At 35.5% G+C, this 18,791-nt stretch overlaps 1 protein-coding gene across 2 annotated transcripts; it reads right to left on the reverse strand.

Moving 5' to 3' along the window:
- Positions 1-5: 5 nt before the first annotated feature.
- Positions 6-10,861, reverse strand: LOC129883115 (1-aminocyclopropane-1-carboxylate oxidase homolog 7-like). Of its 2 annotated transcripts, XM_055957700.1 has the most exons (4): positions 10,004-10,861; positions 1,462-1,738; positions 650-1,142; positions 6-574 (listed from the first exon to the last, which is right to left on the reverse strand). In XM_055957700.1, the coding sequence occupies exons 3-4, from the start codon at positions 977-979 to the stop codon at positions 335-337; spliced, it is 570 nt and encodes a 189-aa protein (XP_055813675.1). In that variant the 5' UTR covers positions 980-1,142; positions 1,462-1,738; positions 10,004-10,861; the 3' UTR covers positions 6-334. The 2 variants fall into 2 exon arrangements, 1 of the variants encoding a protein (XP_055813675.1); XR_008765875.1 differs by lacking the exon at positions 10,004-10,861 and having other exon boundaries at positions 650-971; positions 1,462-5,571.
- Positions 10,862-18,791: the final 7,930 nt, after the last annotated feature.

An 18,791-nucleotide genomic window follows, 5' to 3' on the forward strand; every position in this document is an offset into this window, starting at 1 on the left:
ATAAAATCACTTTTAATTGTATCCTGAAAATAGATTGTTTGGCTAATTAAGACAGCAGTGAATAGTGATCAATTGAAAGATACGAAACTGGTCCAATTTTGCCAAAAGGGGATGCATCGTGATAGTGCATACATTATTAGAGGAACAAAATGAAGGATACATAAGGGGAGTATGTTCATGAGATTTATCCCTTTTTATTTGAAAATAAACAGCATAATAAGACAGACATTATTGTATAGCAAATCACCAACTCTGACATTGTTTCCATCTGAATGATGATAGTTTTTTCTGATGGTTTTTGCTGCTTCTTGGAGACGTGGTGCTTGGTCTCTTTTCACAGTCTGAAAATATCAATAGTATCAAGAGGCTTGGATAAATACTTAGTGGTATAATCAGCTACTAGAAATTCTTTATATAGTGGGGGGGTTTCGTCAGATATGAACTCTTTGATTGGACCAAACATCTTTGGAGATGTAAAGTCTCCAGTAAAGAAGCATGCCGCTGAAATCCTTGGTCCTACCTTTTTCGCTACAACTCTATGAATTGCACTTACAAACTTGTCATTTGATACGATCTGTTACAAAATCAGATTGAGATGAGCAACAACTTATGAAAATATGAGAACAAAAAGTTGTGTTTTGTTGCAAACCTGAAGAAAGTCACCAATATTAACAACCAAACCATGTTCAATCGGGTTAACATCGGCACATTGGTTATCACACATGACTTGGAGCCCACCAATCTGATATTGAAGCAGAATAGTACGGAAAACAGGATCTGTTTGCCTACCAGTACCAAGAGTTAGCTCTGGCTGTGGGCATGCCGGGTAGTAATGGCATGCCAATGCTACTTGTTTGTCACATTCTGCGGCTTTCAAGTGGTCAGGTTTTAGCCCAAGACCTTCTGATAGTAAGCCAAGAAGAATGTCCCCTAGTTTTGTGACATGATTTTTGTACTCAACCAATGTTGTCCTGGACATTAGGAAAAGATCAGAGATTACTGAGTTACAAAAAATTCATGAAGATCAAACATATCAAACAATTGTGCCCTTTAGTGAAAGAAAATTTCCTGAATGCTGCATAGATGGAGTTGGAATCCCCTGTACTTAATGATTTCAGAATGTGGCATCACTTCTTTAGATGCTACATGAGGACAAGATTGATATGCATTAATAATTGAAGTCACAGTAAAATATTTATAGATATTTAGTGCATTGCTTAATATATATTTATATACAAGATTTGGGCAAAAGGTATTAGGTTCCCTTGACCCCTTAAGTTATACTATAGATCGCAACACGTATACAAATATCAACTAGAAATGAAGATAGACCACTGTACTGAGGCAGTGACCTCTACTCAATAAATCCTAAGATTTAATGCAAAAATTTCAACACCCTGTACGCATCAAATATGACAGATATAGAATTGAAATTCAAAAGTGCAGAAAATACATGGTTACCTGCAAACTTGTGGACTTGTGCTATTTCTTCAGGTCCAGAAAGTAACTCATAGACATGTAATGTATCCTTCCAGGTTGCAGTCCTTCCCTTTGCTGTCGACAGTTGAAGATTGCTCTCATATCTAACTCCTCTGGTTGGATCAGATGAATAGTACACTTTCTTCACTTCGACATCTTGTTCATGAAATTTACGAATCCCATCAATCATTCCTTCCAAAACACTTGAAGGAACCCCATGATTTATCAGTTGGAAAAGGCCCCATTTCTCACATGCTTCCTATTAGCAAAAACATGAAAATATAAAGAATAAGGAAGAACAACAATATTTAACGTGGTTCGGATCAGAATGATCCTACGTCCATCAGAAAACAACTGTCTTTATATTAACAAAGAAAGGGGAGAGATCCCAAATACAACTAAGAGAATTGTTCTATCAATTATCTACTCTTCTAATGTATTTTGTAAATGCCTTAGAATATGAGAAGACAAGAAAGAAATGTTTTTGAGGTGTGTTTCAAATGAATCAAGAGCTACCTATTTATAGGAATAAATTCCTTCTCTTGATGTTATCCATGACATCACATTTTGTCAAGATGTCAAAGTTTACCAAACTTTCGCCTACCAAGTTTACCAAACTTTCACTTAACTTTCACCTACCAAGTTACTACATTAAGACTATCTAGAATCTTGTCAATTTTAACAAATCTCCACCTTGGCAAGATTCTCCATTTTCAACTTTTTTTCAGCAACTTTTGATTGTGTCTTCAACCTCAACTCTTTCAATCTCCACCATGGTTTGCTTTCTGAGCATGCGTATGAACAACTCCCGCCAAAACTTCTAAGCTTACTGGGCAATCCCGTTGTAAGAAACAAGAAGAATCAAACCTTTGTTTAACACACTAGCTCCACCTAGCACTTGTTCTCCCAGAGTTTGCATCAGTTGATGCATACTCCCGTCAAGTCCTTACAGTGTGCAAACTTGGAAAGCGGGACTATCTTGGTCAGCATGTCAGCACCGTCTAGGGGATTGCTTCAAACCATACAGAGACTTCTTCAGTTGGCATACATGATCTTTTTTTCCCTCAACTAGGAAACCTTCAGGTTGTTCCACATAGATTGCCTCTTCTAGATCACCGTGTAAGAAAGCAGTTTTGACATCAAATTGTTGAAGCTCCAAATCAAATTGTACAACCAATGCTAGTAGAACGCGAATTGAGCTATGTTTCACGACTGGAGAGAAGATCTCATTATAGTCAATTCCCTCATTCTGACTGAAACCCTTTGCAACCAATCTAGCCTTGAACCTAGCATCTTCCACTTTTGGAATACCTTCTTTCTTTCTGTAGATCCATTTGCATCCAATTGTCTTCTTCCTCTTTGGCCTTTCAACTAAGACCCATGTATTATTTTTGTGAAGAGACTTCATCTCTTCTATCATGGCTAACCGCTATTATGTAGCATCTTTGAAAGAAGTTGCTTCAATAGATGAAGAGGGCTTGAGGTCTTTAATCTCTTCTTTTGCAGCTACAAACGTGTATGCAATTAGATTTGCTTGCTCTATAAGACGTTCTGATTTCTGTAGCTGCCTTTTGTCCCTTCCCTTCGTAACTGTGTATGGTCCATTGACAACATGTTCTTCAAGATCTGCATCTTTTGACTCATTAACTTTAGTCTCTTGATCCTTTTCCTTGGTATGTTCCACCTGTAGCTCCACCTGCTCGTTGTTCTTGTTTCTTGATAACTCCACAAAAACTTTATGAGGATCAAGTATAAAGGATTCATCAAAGGTAACATCTCTACTAACTACAAATTTGATAAAGATAAATACCAAAGTTTGTACTCTTTTACTCCATCTACATACCCTACGAATATAGCCTTTTTAGTCCTTGGTTCACGTGATAATAATTGGGATACCCAAATATTCGCAAGTATGAATAGTTAGAGGGTTCACCTGACCATACCTCATTTGGAGTATTAAAGTCAATCGCTGATTTTGGAGATCGATTGACAAATGAGAAGCAGTGTGAACTGCTTCAGCCCAAAATACTTTGGACATTTTAGTTTGTAAGAGCATACAACGAGCCTTCTCAAGAAGAGTTCTGTTCATTCTCTCGGCAACTCCATTCTGCTGTGGTGTATGCCTGACCTTCTTATGTCTTACGATCCCATGAACCTTATAAAAATTATTGAACTCTTCATGCCAAAACTCCAAGCCATTATCTATGCAAAGATACTTGAATATTCTCTCCATTTGATTCTCAATCAAAATCTTCCATTTTTTAAATGCTTCAAAAGCATCACTTTTTGCCTTCAAGAAATGCACCCAAACCTTTTGTGAAAAATCATCAATGAATTTGAGAAGATACCTCTTTCCTCCCTTCGATGGAAGCTGAGAGGAACCCCATAAATCTGAATGGATGTAGTCTAGCACTCCTCCCGTCTTGTGCTTACCGTGCTGAAACTGACCTTCTTCTGTTTCCCTAGGACGCAATACTCACAAAAGTCAAGTGTGCTGATCTTCTCACTGTTCAAAAGGTTGCGTTTACTCATCATCTCCAGTCCTCGTGCGCTCATATGGACAGTCTCATATGCAATAATCTTGCCTTGTCATCATCAGATAACAACTGCACTGTAGATGCATTAATAGAGCCAACAATGGTGCTTCTTGCTAGTGTGTAGAGGCCATCCTCCAGCTTGGCCTTCAGCATGAATAAAGAACCTTTAGCCACATTTATTGTACCTCCCTTGCTCATGTACTTGTAACCTTGATTATCTAGAGTACCCAAAGATATCAAACTCTTCTTCAGATTAGAAACATGACAGACTTTTGTAATAGTCCTCACGATTCCATCATGGAAGTGAACCCGAATTGAACTAATGCCAACTATTTTACAAGTTGCATTATTGCCCGTTACTATAGTTCCTCCACTTTTCTCATAGTTGCTGAACCAATCTCTTCGAAATGTCATATGCAGATTACAACCAGAGTCTAACACCCATTTGTTGTCATAGACTCCACTATTGCATGATGTTGTTAGTACATATTCATCATTAGAATTATGTACCTGCTCAACAATGGATGCACTCCCCTTTTCTTTGGACTTTGACATAGGACAATCTCGTTCAAAGTGTCCCTCCTTGTGACAGCCCCAACACTCCGCATTCTTCTTGTTCACACGAGATTTTGATCTGTGCTTTGATTTTCTCCTTCCCTGTTGGCTAGTATGACCTTTTACAAAGAGCCCACTAGCTTTATCATCTTTGTCTCCTTTAAAATGCCTCCGCACATCACAAGAGTTAAGTGTTTACCGCACTTGCTTAAGAGTGATAGGCGCCTTGCTATACATTATTAAATTCTCAATATTACGATATTTTAAAGTCAATAAAAATAGAAAAGCACATGCAAGGGTCTCTTCATCCTTCTAAATTCCAAAAATTTGTAAGTCCATCACAATTTTATTGAATGCATCTAGATGGTCTTGCAACAAAGCACCTGACTCCATCTTAAATGTGTGAAGAGGATGTTGTAATAACATCCTTGTTGTAATCGACCAGTCCAAGTAAAGCCCTTCCAGCCTATCCCATAACTGTTTGGCTGTCTCCTTGGTACTTGTACTCATTTCACAAAGCACATCAGGTGCAAGGGATAGTTGGATTACACTTAATGCATCTCCTTCAATCTTTGCCTTGTCAGAAACTGATGTGTTATCGGGGAACTTTCCGTCAATAGCGTGGATTGAACCTTTCTTCCACAGTAATGCCATTATCTGGATTTTTCAAATATTGAAGTTGTTGCGCCCACTAAATCTATCAATTTCAAACTTCATGGAACTCATTTTCACTTGTTCTTCCTTTTCTACTACAAAGTATTTGAAAATATAGAAAACCAAAGTAAACTTTTCTAATGTGGAAGTTCAGATTGTGCTGCAATGTAACACCCCTCAAAATTCTCCCTAAGATTCGGGCTTTCTTTGTACACGTGTGGGGCCCATCGTATTTATTTTGAAGTATGTGCTCGAGTTAAGATGAGTCCTTGAGGAATTTAAGAGCGTTGGAGGTGATGTGGGGTCCTTGAGGACCCCTAGGACCGAGCTAAGTCCAAAAGATCCGTCGTGGCTAAGTTTAGGACGAGTTCATGTAAGGGTCGACTTTTAACGACCCTATCTTTTGAAGGACGTCAATCTGGGTGGCCCATGACCTATCAAATTAAAGGTCGTCGAGTCTTCTTTCCAACGCCACCAAGAACGTAAATTTTGGAGTTTGGAGTCAAAATATATGACGATCCAAAGACGAACTAGCACGACAGGAATTTCATTTTTGGCCTGGGTTGCAACTGCTGGGGAAATGGCTTTGGCGCTGTAAGGGCGCGACGCGCCACTATCGCGCCAGAAACATGCCTCAGTAGTTTGGTCCTTGGCGCGACGCGCCACTAAAAGTTGTGCAGGGTTTTTCAGGCCAAATTCCCAGAATTCAGAACAATGGGCTTGGCGCTGTAAGGGCGCGACGCGCCACTATCGCGCCAGAAATATGCCTCAGTAGTTTGGTCTCTGGCGCGACGCGCCACTACGAGGTGTGCAGGTTTTTAGGCGTAATTGGCCTTGGCGCTGCAAGGGCGCGACGCGCCACTATCGCGCCAAGGGCGTTTTGGCCTAATTTTTCAGAATTTTGGAGGAAGGGCAATTTGGGAATTGTCCCAAATTATATATACCCAAGCCTTGTATATTTTGAGACCATTTTCTTCAGCCCTCACTCTCTCTCTAAAAGCCCTAGCTCCTTTCTCTTCTCTTCTTCTCCATTTCCAACAAAAAAGAGTCCAAGAACTTCAAGATTTGAGTCCTCCATTGAAGACCCAACTACAAGGTTTTCTTCAAGTCTTCACTAAGGTATGTAAGGCTATCCAAAACATGGGCTAAGTCCACCCATGTGCCCTATTCTTGTTTTGAGGATTAGATGTCCATGAAAATGGAGTTTCTTGATATGGTCTAAGTTTAATGAGTTTTGTCCCCTATTTATTTGATTCTATATGCATTGATGTTGTTGAGCTAAGAGGTTCCTAAAATGAGCCCTTATGTGAGTATGAGATGATGAAGAAATGAGTTGCTAAATATGTTTCATTGGTCTTCTTAATTATGTAGACTTGATCAAGTATACTATTTTCTTAAACATGTTGCTTATTATAAAAATGTCGATTTGAAGTCTTGAGGATGTGATGAGTCACAAGGATTTTCTCAAATGGATGGAGGTAATGATTGATTATATCTAGATGATGTTATTTATGTGTGTCGCACCCTATTTTCGAGCGGGTCAAAATAGTTCACAACATAAAAAATGGCTATGCCTCTGATTTTGAAATTGTTTGTTTAGAGTCGCCACCTAATTTTAAGGAAAATATTAGGAAAACCATTATAAATGTAAACTCTGTTTTGATTTGCGAAACCTGTGAGATTCTAAGTAAGGGTTTTAGTTACTCGAGGGGAAGGTATTAGGCATCCCTCAGAGCCTATCCGAAGATAGTCCTTAAATTTAGTTTTAGAAAAATGATTAGGGATATTTATTCATTTTTTGTTTTGTTTTAGAAATATTAAGAAGAAAGGTTTTATTAAATTAAAAAAATATAGTGAAAATATAAGGTATGTCATATATATACATCTTATATATGAATGACCCAAATTTAATAATAATATATTTATTGTGTAAATAAATAATAAATAATATACTTAAAATATATAAAAATACAAATGTATATTTTAAAGTCATTTAAATAATTAACTTACTTAATTTATGGTAAAATAAATGTCTAGTATTAGCAAATGGTTATTTTATTTGTAGCCACAATAGAAAGAAAAAAATGAATAAAATAATAGACAAGTGTAGATATATGAATATATAATATGTTGTAAATCTAATTTGGGTGAAATCTCTAATAAGATTAAAGATGCGAAAAATCATTGAGTTTTAAAATATTAAACTACCCCAAATACAAACAAAAATATTTAAAAGTCGACAGGAAATAAAATTATCTACATTCTTATTTTCTTCGGATCAGCGCCGGCTCATTAATCGGAAGACAAAATATATAAAGTTTTTGTCATTTTTCTGCTCGGGTCAACTTCCATCATTTCCGAAGGGCCTAATTACCCCTACCCCTCTTAAGTTTATTTATTATTATAATCCTAAAGCGATCTAAAATAAATAATAACTAACGTCCTAAAGCGTGTCTATCGACCCAACTTAATGTCCAAGAGGCATTGGATATACTATTAGGGTAGGTTTTAGACCAAAGAAAATATAGGCGTCCTAATTAGACCCATCGTCAAAACAAAACAGATAGGACAAGCAGTTAGCACATAAAATCTCAAATAAGCCTCTAAATTAATTAATTAGCATGCTTGAAAACACAGATAAGTTGTGAAGGTCATAATAATTATGTGTGTGCATATAATCAGACGTAGATATTGTAAAATATAAAACTTGAATAAGATAGACGATAAATTTCATTATTTTAATATATGAAGGCAATGTTAATTACAAAGGCGATTGTAATAAAGAAGGCATGCTTGATAATTTTAGTTATTAACTAATAGTATTTATAAATCCTATTAATATGAGTTAGTTAATAACATGCTGAAGATTTATTAAAATACTATAGATATGGTTTCTAAATGAAATGAAAATTTATTAAAATGTAGACATGGCCTCAAAATGGAATAATACAATAAATATTTGTTAGAATCTTATAGACATGATTTTTATACATAATAACGTCACATTACAGGGGATATGATTTTAACCGGCAAAATTAATTTTTTATCTATGAGTATGATTTCTACATGAAACAATGTTCTTAAAATATTTACAATCAAAAGATATGCTGAAATTATTATTTAAACCTATGAACATGATTTCTAAAATATAGAAATATGATGAAATATTTATTAAAGGCGCAGAGACTATAAGCATGATAACTACAATAACTCGTGTGAGTTCTTCCTAATATTTAGAATACATTTTTTACTACTTTGCTGAAAATCTTGGATAAAGTTTATAAATATGGAATAATATGATTTTAAATAAAGAGAATGTTCTAATATAAAATTGATTAATTAACGATTATTCAAATAGTATGAGGATTGGTAACTTTAACTCAAACGAGGCAAGATTTTGGGCATATTATTACTTCATATGTATATTTAAAGGAAGTTCAAAACATTAAACTAGATGACACGTTTTAAATGCATAACAAGGATAGTAAATTAAGATTTGGTCTTTCATCGTCCTAACAAACATAAAATCAAACCTTATTAACAAACTATTGCTTTAAATTAGATCTAAACATGATATTAATGGCATGATTTCTAAATTTTATTAAAATTATAGGTATGATTTATGGATTGACAACACACTACATTAGACATGATTTCTATATGAATCAATATAATGAAAATATTTGACATCTTATAAGCATAACTTAATTCCTATAAAAATACTAAAATATTCATTAAGTCCTATAGACATGATTTGCTATATGATATTCAACATAAAATCTCATGTACATGATTTCCAAATGACTAGCATGTTAAAAATATTAATTAAAATATTTAAATATGATGTAATTAAAATTGTAGATCCAATGAACATAATGTCTACATAAAATGACATTTAAATCTGAATATGATTATTACTACATTCAAAATTATTTAGTAGATCCTACATATATAATGCCTAAATAATTAATATGACAAAGCTATTATTTGAAACTATATTCATGGTTTTAGTCTTAAAGTACAGGTTATAATGTGGAAATATCATCAAAGTAATTATTAAATGAGATTTTTCATAAACAAAGATAACACATAAAAATAAACAAATTATTTTTTAAACATGTATGATGATAAATGATATTTAACGAACTATTCTTAGATCATTTTTATTGTTATTTTTATATATATATAAAGTAAACATCTTGTAAAACATATAAATTTTTATATCGTGAATAAATGGACCTAAGCATGTGGAAATGAGTAGTATAACTAGATCACATGCATTCAAACACATAAATTTATGATAAACTAAAAAATAAATAAATAAAGCAAGTAGCAAGTATATCCCCTCCCCATATATTTTCCCCAATTTTCATTATTTATATAGAGAGTTACTTACAAAATTATTACAAAACCGCATAGAGAAGCAAATAAATAAAGTAACATAAATTATAAATAAAAAAAATCGAAGTAGAGTAATAAAATTTCAGATCTCCGGTCCAGGCGAACTCTTCATGTCTTGAACTTTAAAGTTCAAATCCTGCTTAAAGCATAAGCAAAATACAAGCAATATACAAATATGTAGCGATATATCATGATTATACAATCTTACTACAACAAAGCAAACAAACAAAGCAAGAACATATTTCAAAATAATAAACTAATATATTGAAGAAAATGGGAACTAACCTGGATACTTCATGTATTTATTTTGACAAGATATAATATGTAAGAATCTAAAGTGAAGACAGTACAATGAAATAGGAAAAGAAAGTACTAACCGGTTAATATGAGTTTTATGTCAATGAAAAAGCGGTAGCAATATCCGAGATCCAAACAAGTTGAAGTAGCAAAGAGGCAAAAGAAAGAACTCAAAAGCAATTAAGTATTTTTGTTAAAGCGCTATCTTGTGTTCTAATGTATATTAGATGTAAAAAATGTAAAGTAGAAAACTTATTTTTTCTTCTCTGTTTTTCTCTTTTCTCTCTCTCTGTTCTGTGTCTCTTTTTCTTGTTTTTATCTTCTTCTTTTTTTTGTCTATCTCTCTGTCTGTTGTTCTTTTCTTCTTCTTTTTTTTGTCTATCTCTCTGTCTCTTTATATTGATGATCTCGTGGGTAAAAATGCAATGAAGTCAACAAGGACAACTGGCCAGGATTTTTATTTATTTATTTATTCATTTATTTAAAATTCAAACTTCAAACCAATAAGTCAGTGAGGACAAATTTTTCAAAAGGATAGTAGGATTTTCAAAGTTTTGTCCACAAAATTAAAACAAGATCAAGACTTTCAGCAACCAAATCAAAGTGATGAATAAGTCAAGCTAAAAGACAACTAACTTTGTCCAAAAGTCCCAAAACTCATGCTAAAAAAGGATCTACTACCAATAATTGATAAGAAGCTATTAGAGAACATAATAAGTTAAGATTGCAATTATCAGACCCAAATTCATCAAGTTAAGTCAAGAATTAACAATTTAATTATCAATCAAAACGCACAAAGTCAAGAATCAATAACTTTAATTTCAAAAACGTATCAGATCATAAAGGGGCATATTATATTCAAACGTATAGAAATATATTAAAGGCATAGATAACCTGCAAACAAGTTAATTTTATAAAATACATGTTGATTAAACCTTTTTTTTTTTTTACAAAATGTTTTAGAACTAATTCATAGAAGACTGAGTAATAAATAAATTAGATTAACATACCTATGACGGATCTGTATAGATCCGTCTTTAACTGGATTATCATTGTTACAGCACCAACAAATGAAGAGAACAGGAGTTTTCCTAAGGATCCTTCTCAAAAGGCTCAGACCTGTACATAAAATCAAAAAAAAAAAAAAAAAAAGTGAACACCATGGCTGCTCAGATTCGCTGCTGTGGCGGCGTGATGAAGATGGTGCTGCTGCTGTACAGCAGCTTGTCGTGGTGTCGCCGTCGGCGTGTTCGCGTGTTGCCGCTGTTGATGTTCGTCGTCGCTGCGTCGTTGCTGCCGCTGGTTCGCTGTTGTGCGCCATGGCTACTGATGGCAGCGTTGCCATCGCTGCGAGCTCGCTGGAGTGGTTCGTTGTTGCAGCGCTGTGGAGAAGAGGCAGCGTGAGAGAGAGATCGAGGGAGGCGGCGTTGTTGTCTTCTTCTCTTTGGGAAGATGACCAAAAAAATAAAATGAAAAGAAAAAAAAATTCCTTTAGGTTTAGAATTTGGGTAATAATAATAAAAAATGATAGAATTAGTTATGGCCATGGATCAAAAATGTAATGTACGGTTGAGATTAAAATTGAATATAAAAGTAGACTACATTAAAATTTGATTAGGAAATAATTATAAGTAATTGTAAAAATAAAATATCATCTAATTAATTGTCAAATACATGTTGAATAAGTAAAATCATAAATTTATAAATTTATAATATTATATATGTAAAGTAAATATGCATGTACATACAATATAAATATTTGCGTATATACATATAAAATGCCATATGTATATAATACATACAAAAATAGATATGTTAACATAAACAAGTAAAAATATATAATAAACTTAAATAATAGCCCCCTTTTATATACATATGCACATAAGATCTATTAAAATAGATATAATACGTATATATTAATATGAATGAGTAAATAACAAAATAGACTTAGTAAGTAATATATTTTTTATATAAAGAAAATACTCATGTATATATATATATATATATATGATGCATCGTATGCATACTAGAATAGATATGACATACCTATTAACTAAAATTCACAATAAACTTAATTAATAAAAAAAATACTTTATATGCATATGCATATAAGTCGTATTAAAGTAGGTATGCAATATGCACAAATTAATATGAATAAGTAAATTGATAAAATATACTTAATTAAGTAATATTTATACAAAGAAAATACACACACGAATAATATATACTAAATAATGCGGAAAAAAAATATTTGAATGTACAAAGCTTGTTATTTTCAAAAAAAATGATGTTAATAATATTAATAAATAAAAATATTATAAGCTATGAAATCTAAAATATATGATTTTTTATTACTATTATTATTATTATTTTTCTTTTTTTATTTTGGTAAAAACTAAAAATAATTAACTTTATACATATATATACATATATATATATATATATATATAATTCAAGAAAATAATTTTAAAAAAATGTTTATCTATTAAGATAGTAATTCAAAAAATAATTATAGGTCGGCCAAAATTGGGTGTCAACAGCTTGCCCCTTCTTTGCTTGGGAATGAGGGAAGAATTGACGAGCAAAGAAATTTGACGGAGTAGCCGATTTTGTCCGACCGATGAGACAACCTCAGAGGGACCTAATAAAATGAGTGGGAGTTGAAAAAATATTGCAGCCGATACTTCAGTTTCAAGTTGCCTACATATCTCTGGTTATACGAGAATCAGGCCGTGTGTAGTTCTGGATTGTAGAATCAACAACAAATTTTGATCGAATTCAAAATTTGCCCCAGTGTTGGATTATGGTGACACCGAGTTCTTAAGAGGGATGAACGTATGGGGATGTTAGCACGAATAGAATGAATATGATCAACGCTCGAACCGAGGTTATTAGCATATTCTAGTATGTGGGAAATCAGGTTGGAGGTAATTCTAAGAAACAAACTCGGAATGAGAAATGCTCTATAGTAATTTCTACTAAAGACCTATGGTAGAGAAAAGAATGGGAATTTTCAAAATAAATTGCCCCAGTATCGAGTCATGGTGATGCTGAGACATGAAAGAGTTATTCAAATCCAAAACTTGGAGAATCGAGCCCAGTTGAGTTTCGAAAGAGAATCATTGGCGTAGCTAGGGATGCTTGACATTCCACTAGCTTGCTCTAGTTTGTTGCTTAAAAGGAGTTCTATGTTGTAGTGTGGCGTCCTTATAATGTAAAACCGTCGTCTGGCAGAGTGATTTGTAATGTAAACGCCTGTATCCATCGGTGTAGAGCTTGTAAATGTAATGCCTATATCCGGCGATGTAAAACTTGTAAATGTAACGCCTGTATCCGGCGATGTAAAACTTGTAAATGTAACGCCTGTATCCGGCGGTGTAAGACTTGTAAATGTAACGCCTGTATCCGGCGGTGTAAGACTTGTAAAGTAACGCCTGTATCCGGCGATGTAAAACTTGTAATTGTAACGCCTGTATCCGGCGGTGTAAGACTTGTAAAGTAACGCCTGTATCCGGCGGTGTAGAAATTGTAAATGTAACGCCTGTATCCGGCGGTGTAAAACTGTAAAGTAACGCCTGTATCCGGCGATGTAAAACTTGTAAATGTAACGCCTGTATCCGGCGGTGTAAGACTTGTAAAGTAACGCCTGTATCCGGCGGTGTAGAAATTGTAAATGTAACGCCTGTATCCGGCGGTGTAAAACTGTAAAGTAACGCCTGTATCCGGCGGTGTAGAAATTGTAAATGTAACGCCTGTATCCGGCGGTGTAGAGATTGTAAAGTGACGCCTGTATCCGGCGGTGTAAAACTGGTAATGTAAATTTAACTGTAATGTACGACGTTGTAGTATGCATGCTCCTGATCGAAGAAGTTTGATGGGGTTTGCTATGTACACCCTCCAAATGGTAGAATTTGGACTATTTGGTATATACAGCCTCCAGACGTCGAAGTTTGGACGATATTTGTTATATACAGTCTTCAGACGACGGAGTTTGAATGATGTTCGCTATATACAATATTCGGTGGATATATACAATCGAACGGTGATGGATATATACAGCCTCCGGTCAGCGGAGTTTTGAATGGTGTTAGATGGCGTTCTCCAATCGAGGGAGCTTGTTTGACGCAGTTAGACGATATTCTCCGACGGAGGAGTTTGTTGACGAGGTTAGAAGATAAGCTCCAATTGATGGAGTTATATTTGACAAAAGTAAACCATCCTATTTATCATATGGGCCCCCCTTGTCTTCAGTATTTTGATCTGGATCTCGATCGTACCTGCAAAGATTTAAAGGGAAATCCTTTAGACAGCACATCGAAGTATAAAGTATTTCTGATAAATAAAGTAAGGGAAGAATATTTTGGCTTATGATTTTGGAGAAGTCGAATGGCGTCTGCAGTCATCCTCTAGACTTGAGGTTGTCTTCCTCGATCTTCTGTTTTCCTGCGCTCAAAGAAAATTTTAGTTTGGGAGGGGGTGTTGATTTGTATCGACTCGCTGATTCAGGCCTCGTCACTGGGAACCTCCAATACCTCTATAGTCCGTCCGTAGTATCTTAACCTAGAGACTTAGTAGGTGGAATAGTAGAAAAGCAATTTTTTTTTAAAAAAAAAAAAAATATAAATAAATAAGAAAACAAATGAATAAAAATAAATAAATAAAAATAGTAGTTTGTTTTTAGACAAAAGAGTATATCATCATATATATATATATATATATATAGAGAGAGAGAGAGAGAGAGAGAGTAATCCTGGATCATCTTAAGGTTATGACATGATTTGGAGTCCATCATGCTTCTCCATATCCAAATGTAATCTTTCTTGTAGTCTTGTCTTGTGACGATGCTTCTCTTGATTTATTCGCGAGATCCTTCACGTTCTAATGATACCTAACTAAAGGAGAGTTTTCTAAGGTATGACCGAACCCTTAAGGTTGCCTACGTATCCAAGTGGAATCAGGTCAGGACGTAGTTCGAGTACAATAGAAAAGTTAAACTATAAAGGGACCGAATCCGGCAAGGATTGCCTACGTATCCCGCTGAGGGAAGTCAGGTCGAGCGTAGTTCTAAATACATGGAAATGATGTTTTTGGATTTTCTAAAAGAGGACCGAACCCGATGTGGGCTGCCTACGTACCCCACCGTGGGAAGTCAGGTCGAGACGTAGTTCTGTTTATATGGAATGTAAGAGTAAAAAAAAAAAAAAATGAAAGCTAGTCTTGATGTCTTCAGATGTAGTACTTCTTGATGGAGTCTGAGTTGATTGGCTTTGTGCTCACTGTACCGTCCATTTCTGCCAAGATTACTGCTCCTCCAGATAATACTCTATGAACCATGTAAGGACCTTGCCAGTTTGGTGCAAATTTTCCTTTAGCTTCTCCTTGGTGAGGAAATATCTTCTTCAATACTAATTGTCCTGGTGTGAACTGTCGAGGCTTGACCTTCTTGTTAAATGCTTTGGCCATTCTGTTTTGGTAAAGTTGACCATGACAAACTGCATCCATTCTTTTCTCATCAATGAGCATCAACTGTTCAATCCTGCTGCGAATCCATTCTGCATCATCTAAACCGACCTCTTGAATAATCCTTAAAGATGGTATTTCCACTTCAGCAGGTATTACTGCTTCTGAACCATAAACCAACATATAAGGAGTTGCCCCAGTGGAAGTTCTGATTGTGGTACGATAACCGAGCAGAGCATATGGTAACTTCTCATGCCATTGTCTGTGACCATCCACTATTTTCCTCAAAATCTTCTTGATGTTCTTGTTTGCTGCTTCAACTGCTCCATTCATCTGTGGCCGATAAGTCGTGGAATTTCGATGAGTAATCTTGAATCGCTCACAAATTTCCTTCATAAGATCGCTGTTGAGATTTGCCGCATTATCTGTTATAATTGATTCTGGAATCCCGAATCGACAAATGATATTGTTACGAACAAAATCTGCCACGACTTTCTTAGTTACTGCCTTATATGTCGAAGCTTCGACCCATTTTGTAAAATAATCGATAGCCACAAGGATGAAACGATGTCCATTTGATGCAGGAGGCTCTATGGGTCCAATTACATCCATGCCCCAAGAAGAAAATGGCCATGGGGAACCCATAACATTGAGCTCATTTGGTGGAACTCGTATAAAATCTCCATGTACTTGGCATTGATGACACTTCTGCACGTATCGAATGCTATCTCTCTCCATGGTCATCCAAAAATATCCAGCTCTTAAGATCTTCTTAGCTAGAGTGAACCCATTCATATGAGGTCCACATGTTCCTGCATGTATTTCTTCTAAAAGTCTCGTCGCTTCCTTGGCGTCAACACATCTTAGCAATCCTAAATCTGGAGTCCTCCTATACAAAATTTCTCCATTAAGAAAGAAATGATTGGCCATCCTTCTCAGGGTCCCTTTTTGCTTGCTGGTGGCATTTTCGGGATATTCTCGTGCTTCTATCAATCTCTTGATGTCATAGTACCATGGTCTTCCATCCAATTCCTCATCAACATGAAAACAATATGCATGTCGATCATATAACTTTACTTCAATAGGGTCGATGTAATTCTTGTCCGGATGTTGAATCATTGAGGATATTGTTGCCAAAGCATCGGCAAATTCATTTTGAGCTCGAGGGACATGTTTGAAGTCAATCTTTGTGAATCTCCTACTCAACTCCTTTATGCAATGCAAATAAGGAAGGATCTTCACATTCTTAGCAGCCCATTCTCCTTGCACCTGATGAACCAATAAATCAGAATCACCTATGACCAAAAGCTCTTTGACGTTCATGTCTATGGCCATTCTAAGTCCGAGAATACAAGCTTCATACTCTGCCATGTTATTGGTGCAATCAAACCTAATCTTGGCTGAAATTGGGTAATATTGACCCTTTTCTGAAATTAAAACCGCTCCTATTCCAACCCCTTTAGAATTTGATGCTCCATCAAAAAACATTCTCCAACCATCGTATCGTTCTGATACGTCTTCTCCTACAAATAATACTTCTTCATCAGGGAAGTAAGTTTTTAGAGGCTCATAATCTTGATCCACTGGATTTTCTGCGAGGTGGTCAGCCAAGGCTTGTCCTTTGATGGCCTTTTGTGTCACGTACACAATGTCGAACTCGTTCAACAAAATTTGCCATTTTGCCAATTTACCTGTAGGCATTGGTTTTTGAAAGATGTACTTGAGTGGATCCAATCTTGAGATTAAGTACGTGGTGTATGCAGACAGGTAATGCCTAAATTTCTGCGCGATCCAAGTCAAAGCACAACATGTTCGTTCCAACGAGGTATATCTTGCCTCATACGGTGTGAACTTCTTGCTCAAGTAATAAATGGCTTGCTCTCTTCTACCTGTCTGATCATGTTGTCCCAATACGCATCCAAATGCATTATCCATGACAGATAAGTATAGTAGCAACGGCCTCCCAGGCTCAGGTGGGACTAATACTGGCGGGTTGGACAAATATTCTTTGATTTTGTCGAAAGCCCTTTGACATTCCTCCGTCCATTTTGTGGCAGCATCCTTCTTAAGTAATTTGAAAATGGGTTCACAAATTACTGTGGATTGTGCTAGGAACCGACTGATGTAGTTAAGCCTTCCCAAGAAACTCATCACGTCCTTCCTGGTCTTCGGGGGAGGTAATTCTTGAATTGCTTTGATCTTAGAGGGGTCCAACTCTATGCCTCTCCTGCTAATAATGAATCCTAACAGTTTTCCTGCAGGTACTCCAAATGCACACTTTGCTGGATTTAATTTTAGATTATACTTTCGCAACCTCTCAAAGAATTTTCGCAAATCATATAGGTGGTCCAAACTCCTTTTGGATTTGATAATGATATCGTCCACATATACTTCAATCTCCTTGTGGATCATATCATGAAAGAGGGTGGTCATGGCCCTCATATAGGTTGCACCAGCATTTTTTAGGCCAAATGGCATTACTCTATAGCAATACACCCCCCATGGAGTGATAAATGCTGTCTTTTCTGCATCGTCTTCATTCATCAATATCTGGTGATATCCCGCGAAACAATCGACAAATGATTGCAATTCATGTTTTGCACAATTGTCAATGAGTATATGGATATTTGGGAGAGGGAAATCATCCTTAGGACTAGCTCTGTTGAGATCTCGATAGTCCACACATATTCTGATCTTTCCATCCTTTTTTGGCACTGGTACTATATTTGCCAACCAAGTGGGGTAATTTGTGACCCTCACAATGTTCGCCTCAATCTGCTTGGTTACCTCTTTTTTGATCCTTAGACTCAAGTCTGGCTTGAACTTTCTTGTCTTTTGTTTAACGGGCAGGCAGGTGGGATCAATTGGTAGTCTATGTGAAACGATATCGGTGCATAATCCTGGCATATCGTCATAAGACCAAGCAAATATGTCGACATGTTGCCTAAGCAATTCTATTAACTCCTTCTTTCTTTCGGCCTCCAAATGTATGCTAATTCGGGTTTCCTTCACAGTTTCCTCATCTCCTAAATTGACAACCTCTGTTTCATCCATATTAGGTTTCTCCTGACTTTCAAACTTCTCGATCTCCTGTGGTAGATTTTCAGGCATCATGCTTTCATCATATTCTTCTTGATCGTGTTCATTCTTTTCACTTTGCTCGATGGATTCATTACATGTCATAACCGTTGAACTAGGATTTTTAATATGAATGCTGAAACATATAAAAGGCGAGTAAAAATAAATAAGTAGGTAGAAATAATGAGATAATTTATTAAAGAAATTAAAGACTTTTATTTAAAAGCGTTCTAGCTTTTTTTTAGAAAAAGCAACCAAAACAAAGATCAAGCATGATACAAGCCTCAGCTTTGATCATTCAAATTTAAAAATACAAAACTACGTTCCACA

The sequence above is a fragment of the Solanum dulcamara genome, chromosome 3 (genome assembly GCF_947179165.1).
Source record: "Solanum dulcamara chromosome 3, daSolDulc1.2, whole genome shotgun sequence".
In the NCBI taxonomy this organism is placed as follows: domain Eukaryota; kingdom Viridiplantae; phylum Streptophyta; class Magnoliopsida; order Solanales; family Solanaceae; genus Solanum; species Solanum dulcamara.

Excerpts from the sequence above, each read along its gene's own strand:
- LOC129883115 (XM_055957700.1), bottom strand. The coding sequence starts at position 979 with ATGTCCAGGACAACATTGGTTGAGTACAAAAATCATGTCACAAAACTA. Across the intron at positions 575-649 it reads ATATTGGTGACTTTCTTCAG|ATCGTATCAAATGACAAGTT; the intron begins GTTTGCAACAAA and ends ATTTTGTAACAG.